This window comes from Triticum aestivum, chromosome 2B, assembly GCF_018294505.1.
Source record: "Triticum aestivum cultivar Chinese Spring chromosome 2B, IWGSC CS RefSeq v2.1, whole genome shotgun sequence".
Classification (NCBI taxonomy): domain Eukaryota; kingdom Viridiplantae; phylum Streptophyta; class Magnoliopsida; order Poales; family Poaceae; genus Triticum; species Triticum aestivum.
The window spans coordinates 704,394,526-704,401,138 of NC_057798.1; the positions used below are offsets into that span (position 1 = coordinate 704,394,526).

The 6,613-nt window shown below is 47.1% G+C and overlaps 1 protein-coding gene and 1 long non-coding RNA gene across 2 annotated transcripts; one reads left to right on the plus strand and one right to left on the minus strand.

Annotated features, from left to right (window-relative positions):
• Positions 1–1,364: 1,364 nt before the first annotated feature.
• LOC123042205 (non-specific lipid-transfer protein 3-like) lies at positions 1,365–2,124 on the minus strand. Its single transcript, XM_044464708.1, has 2 exons — positions 1,686–2,124; positions 1,365–1,564 (listed from the first exon to the last, which is right to left on the minus strand). Exons 1-2 carry the CDS (start codon positions 2,027–2,029, stop codon positions 1,555–1,557), a joined length of 354 nt encoding a protein of 117 aa, XP_044320643.1. The 5' UTR covers positions 2,030–2,124; the 3' UTR covers positions 1,365–1,554.
• A 574-nt stretch (positions 2,125–2,698) lies between these two features.
• Positions 2,699–3,896, plus strand: LOC123042206 (uncharacterized). The gene is made up of 3 exons (XR_006418728.1): positions 2,699–2,927; positions 3,199–3,344; positions 3,575–3,896. It is a non-coding gene; the product is annotated as an uncharacterized lncRNA (long non-coding RNA).
• The last annotated feature ends 2,717 nt before the right edge of the window (positions 3,897–6,613 follow it).

Here is a 6,613-nt window from a genome sequence, read left to right on the forward strand (position 1 = left end):
CGGTGCGCGGGCGGGCGCGGCCAGGTGGTGCTGGCGCGGCGAGGGGCATGGCGGCGCGTGCGTCGGGTGTGGCCTTGATGCACCTCGACGGGATCTGGCGGGGACGGCATGGCGATTGGCGGCGCTCCGGCGGCTCCTGGCGCGTGGATCCGGCGAGTGGGCATGCGGACGGTGGCTCCTGGCTGCTTGACGAGGCTCCTCCCGGCGGTGATGCGGCTGCAGTGGGGTGCTCCGGCTTCGGCCCGGCAGCCCTGCTCGGCGGGTTGGGGCGGGGTGGCGGCCCCCCCTCCCGGCTTGGTGCTGTGGTGCTGGCCAGTTTGCCAGCCCGGCATGGTGGTGGCTGCCGGGGCGGCGGCCCCGAATTTGGTGGAAGCGGCTTCGGCTAGGGGGTGGTGCGCGCATCTGGGCGTGGTGGGTCTCGGGATCCCACGACCAGTTCGAGGTCGGCCTCGGCAGGATGGGGTTCGTTGGCTGTGTTGGTGCGGGCATGTGGTGGTTGAGAATCTCCGGGAGAAATCCTATGTCCGGCCTCTGCCGGATCTGGCGACGGCGACACCCGTGGGCGTCGTGCTCTTTCTTGGAAGCGTTGCTGATGTGTGGTGCTCCTCCCCCCTCCCCGCGGCCTTGGCTTTGGAGGGAAACCTCAGATCTTCGAGATCGGGCGATGAAGGCGCCTTCACGTCTTCTTCCTCCTTGGGGGCATCGTCTCGGAGCCGGCCACAACCTGGAGACCAGTGGATGGCGGCATCTTAGCCGCGTCGTTTGCGGCATCTTCGCCGCGTAGTTTGCTGAGGCGGCCATCTCGGGGGCGCTGATTTCTGTTTGGCAACGATAATGGCGTCGAGAGGAGCTTTGGTCGCGGCTCGGGCTTGGGTAGTCGGATCTTCCCGGCGTGTCCGAGGTGCTCTTCCGTTGGTTGCTTGGTTGCTTTGAAGTCGGAGCTGCGGTGGAGTTATCCATGCGGTGACGATGACAGGCGCTCGGTGGTCGGCTACGGCAGGCACGGTCGGCGCAAGTCCTGCATATTCCCTTGTGATGATCGCCGTCAGAGTCAGAGCTGTCAGCTGTTCGCGCGTGTGGCCATCTGTTGGCATGTGTCGTCATGGTTTCAGTGCAGCTGTCTTTGTAGCTCTATGATCCCATGTCGGTGGCCAGGTTGGCCGGTGGTACCCATGTTATATGGGTTGGATTGTATCGGTTTTAGCCCGGTTTTCCGTCAATTAACCGGGCAACTCTCACTCCTTCTTAATCAATGAAAATGGCAAATCTTTTGCCTCGTTTCAAAAAAAAACACTTGCTAAAATTTGCAGCAGCAACATGCGGGCAAGAAACTAGTTTATAATCATTTTTTATAACAGCGAATGTCATAAAAACTTAAGCTCATCACATTATTTTATTGATGATTCGATCAGTAATCTGCTCGATCTGAAACAAGGACAACAGATGGAGGTGGAACACATGCAGAAAACAACAATGAACAGACGCAGAGAGCAGCAACAGTAGACACCGAGTCGGCTAGCTAAGCCTGGTGTGATGATGATGCTCGTAGATAACTTAATGAAGGCTGCAAACACACAGACACAAAAGCTCAACGATTAGTCTTACTATTTATACTTACAAATTAAGATTAAATGGCTAACGAGTACTTAGAATATAATCTTTCAAGTTAGGAGTGGAGGATGTACTTGTTGCAGTTGACGTTGTTGTTGATGGGGAAAGAGACGGAGACGCCGCACTTGCCGGGGATGTTGGCGGCGTTACCCATGCTGATGCCATTGAACGACCCCGCCAGGTTCTTGAGGCAGCGGCACGCCGCCTGCCGGTCTGCCGAGGTGGACGCCTTACCGTTCAGGGTCCTCACCCCGCTGCAGCACCCCGCCGAGGGTGACGATGCTTGCCCCGTCGCGTAGGACATGCACGGCGCGATGGCGGACGTCACGTCGCTGCAGGTCACCGCCCCAGACGCCATTTCCGCCACCGCCAGTGCGGCGAGCACGCTGAACACGGCGAGCAGTGCCACGCGAGCCATCGAGGATCTAGTGCTTCAGCTTCCTTGCTGGAAATGGAGCTGGGAAGGAGCAGAGAGCTTGATTGGCTTGTGTGGTGGTGGTGGAGATGGAATGGAACTCCGTGGAGCGGGGTATAAATAGCCGGCTGGTGAGAGCTGGCAAGAAGAAGAAGAAAAAGATAAGGTGTTCCTGCAGCATTGCACTGCTGGGTGGCGGACGGTGGTGCGTGCATGCGCAGTACTACGTAGCTAGCGGGGCATGCATGCATGCATGTGCATGAGGGTGGTTGGGCGCTGGGGACCGTACGATGAATCGACCGGTCGCGTCCACTGCACGCATGTGACACTTTTTATTTACACACAATACGTTATATAAAATCTCCCTAGTTTAGAATTTGGGTCAGTCGATTTTCACGTGAAGAAAGAAGCCCAATGATGACGTCAAGGACTCGGATGCGAGCGCGTGTCCGAGTCCTTGGATGTCAGGCAGGGGCGAATGCACGTACAAGCTTGTGGGGGCGAATGCCCCCACTCCTTTTTTTCAGCTTACGTGTACCAGGCCAGAATATACAGAGCTGCCCCCACTCAGCCCAAGCTATTTGCCCCCACTTCCTTTTTTCCCCCTGCTGTATGTTGAAAGCCCGTCTATGAAAATTACACAGGGTTATAAGCCCAGGAGCCCATCCTCGATTTGCTAGAAACGTACGAGGTCTTTCGGAGTTTCAGATGTGTTCGTCGCCTGTGCTCGCATGACGCCTTTACAAGCCGTAACCGCCGCGCCGCCGCCTGTGGCTCTAGGCTGCACATACACCTCGCCCCTTTGGCGATCAGCCTCGATCTGCACTGCGCACGCCAGCCAGCCGGCCCGCCATGCGCCATCCCCAAGGTAGAAGCCGTACTAATCAATCATTCAATCAAGGTAAGCCCAAGGTTTAGCTCTCTTCTTTTCTTTCTAATTTCCCCATTATTATTTTATTCTGATTTCCATGTCAAAGAGGTAGTGAATTGTATCAAATATCCATATGTATAAATTATAATGTACAAATTGGTAATTAGGTTGATTGAATCTAGGTTCCCGTGATAATTCCATATGGATAAGTTTGAACACATGGGAGTAAAATAAAATCTATAGTAATATTCTTCCTTCACGGTCTCAATTTATTTAACCTTAAACTATTCGGCATTGACAGGAAAGCTAATGGAGAGGTGTTTATCTGTCAATGTTTATATGCTCTCTATATTCAAACATATTTCTTCTTCATGCGGCTTGAAGGCTAGAAATGAGGGGCATACCAACAAAAAGGAAAGACATATTCAAGTTATTGTGCCTCAAGTGGTTAGTTTACTCTTACTTTGGCAATGAACTTATCATAATTAATTAATTATGTGTGTGATAACATTATCTTATAAGAAAGTGTGTGATTTTGCTTCTTACACATTAAATGCATGGTTGTGTGGTTTTTTTTTTAATTATTTAGCCATTAGTTCGATATATATTTCGGAAAAAATTACATATACATCTTTGCCCCCTCTTGGTTTTCATCCTGGCTCCGCCCCTGATGTCAGGGAACTAGCGGTTGAAGGCAGCGTAGGAGTCGGAACTAGCAGTTGAAGGCAGCGTAAGAGTTGGACCGTGCTGCACCGCGAAGAACAGGGCGTGGGGGAAGCCCATGCCCACATCCTCGTGAAGCAACAAACTTGGGCCGCCCGTGCCCTCGCCGGCATGCCTCCAGAATCGGACGAGATGTTTGTTGTCTTTGTTGTAGTATATGACGCCGTTGTTGAACTTTTGTTGTCCTATGTCATCCGATGTTTGAACTATGTCCTATGTATGCTACATATATGTTGATCGATGTTCCATAACTTTGTATGGATTTGAGGGTTCGTAAATGAGGAGCATTGTTACCCGAGCGGACAAATGGGGGTTGAGCCGCGGAATTCCCTATCCGCCGCATTTTGCGGCAAAATGCCGACCTGCCGCAAAACCTTGACCGTTCGTGGGCCGGCCCGTGTCGGATGCATCATACAGATGAAAATCGCTACAGAATTCCCTATCCGCCGGATTTTGCGGCAAAATGCCGACCTGCCGCACACCCCTTGACCGTTCGTGGGCCGGCCCATGTCGGATGCATCATATAGATGAAAATTGCTAAAAAAAGTGAAGAGAGGGAGGATTTGGACCTCAAACCTCCCACTTCTAGAGATTTGAGTATAACCACTCGACCATAACAACACTAGTGTTCTATAAGTGCAAAGAGGTCTGCTATTATATGTTTCTTTCTTTCACGTTTTTTCATTTTTTGTTTTCCTGTTTCTTTCTTTCTTTTATTTTTGTTTTAGAAATATCGCAACTTCAAAAAAGTTCAATATATTTCATACTTTATTCGGCTTTTTATAAAACATGTTTGATTTTTTTGTTCAGGTTTCAAATAACATTCCGTGCTTTTCAAAAAATGTACAAAATTTGTTCATGTTTCAAAATGTGTCCGGTGTTTCAAAATTTGTTCATGATTTTCAGAAAATGTTCGTGTTTTCAAATTTGTTCATATTTTCAAAAAGTTTTGGAATTTCACATTTGTTCCCTTTTTCAAAATTTGCTCGTGATTTTCAAAAAATGTTCGTGTTTTCAAATTTGTTCAAATTTTCAAAATAGTTTTGGATTTCACATTTGTTCCCAATTTTCGAAAATTGTTCGTGTTTTTCAAAAAATTATTCGCATTTTCAAAAAATGTTCACGTTTCAAAATTTGGATAGACATTTTAAAAATGTTCAAGAATTTTGAAAAATGTTTGTGGTTATAAACTTGTGTTCATACTTTCACGAAATTTTCCATTTTTAATTTTTTTGTTCACCAGTTCAAAAAATGTTCCCTGTTTGAATTTTTCTTCAGAATATCACGAAATATTCCATTTTTCAATTTTTTGTTCACAAATTCAAAAAATGTTCGTGGTTTCAAATTTGTTTGGAATTTCATTATTTGTTCACAAATTCAAAAAATGTTCACGGTTACTAATTTCTTTAGAATTTCATAATTTGTTGACACGGTTTCAAATTTGTTCGGAATTTCATAATTTGTTAACAAATTCAAAAAATTGTTCACGTTATCACAAAAACAATTTCTGACTTTTCAATTTTTTTGTTCACATATTCGAAAAACTTTCTTGTCTCTATTTTTTCATGAATTCAAAAAATGTGCGCACTTTTTTAAAGAGACACATTCGAAGAAACTATACTTTAAAACAAATCAATACAACAAGTAATTTTGGGTTCACTACAGCAATCGTTTCCTGTTTGCTACAGTGCACAAGCCAGGTTTAGTTCTTTAAAACATGCGCTGCACTTTAACCAACTGTGCTAGTCTAGTCTGCTGGCGACGTGTCCGCGGTCGCTCGCACTTGGTTGCAAGTTCGAATCCTTGTCGCGCCTGACTTCTCTTTTTGCCATTTTTTGTCCCGCGGTGAAGCTTCATGGGCCGGCCCAGTCGAGCTGCACCTGTGCGTCTGGCCACCAATTTGACGCAAAGAGCGTCCAATAGGAGCTCTCTTGAGCCGCTCCTATCCACCGATGCGTCCTCAGACATACATGGGGTCAAATTAAGTAAGTCTGGTTGGAGATGCTCTAAGCTAGCGTGATAAGGCCCCTGGGCGGGGGCATTATCTATAAGAGTCCAATCTATATATGCAGCAGAATATGTTGTGTCTGACTATATGTCTCAACAATGCAAATGAGTTATATATATATATGTATATATATAATTCCTAGTATGATGTATGAATTACACAATTAATCCATTAATGCTCAATTATTGAGGGTTGGGGCAAGTTGGAGAAAGGCCAAATTTTTGGTATTGCTAAAGTTGTTATAGAGTTTTTTTTGCGGAATAAAGCTGTTATAGAGTTAGGCATGACACACTCTTCATTAGCCATAATCAGTTTAAATTTTAGATAAACAATATCCTTCCTACTTATAAAATTCGACTTGGTGGTCATTTGTTCATTTCCTTCTCAACATTTCTCTTTTAAACCATGCCAAGTGGTCATTACTGGAATCAGCTTCTTTGCCGTCCGTCATGGCAGACGGCAAAGGCACAGATCCCGGATGGCAAACTCTTTTGCCGTCAGCCAGCGGACGACAAACTGTCTGTCTGAACACGTGCCAGCAAAGGCCTTCTTTGCCGTCCGCTTCTTAGAAACGGACGGCAAAGGATTGTGCCGTCCGCCATCCGAGGCAAGCAGACGACAAAGAGAACGGACGACAGTGGGGTGGGGTGAGAGCCGTTAGGGGGTTAACGGCGCTCTTTGCCGTCCGCTGACAGACGACAAAAAGCTCAGCTAGGCCATCACTGGGAAGCTGCCACGTGGCCAGCTATGCCGTCTGCCAGCGAACGGCAAAGTGACCAAATAGGCAGCCAGTGTTCCCAGTTTATACAGGTGGCTGCCACATGTCCTCTTTGCCATCCGCTAGCAGACGGCAAAGAAGCTATATATCCCCTGTTTTTATTTATATCTTTTTAATTTCACAGGAATTCACACACAGATATACATTTTTTTCACAGGCACAACAGACATATGATGTATCCAACACATAGCTCTACCCATGACAACA

Bases quoted from the DNA above. Each gene is read 5' to 3' on its own strand.
- LOC123042205 (XM_044464708.1), bottom strand. From the start codon at position 2,029: ATGGCTCGCGTGGCACTGCTCGCCGTGTTCAGCGTGCTCGCCGCACTG.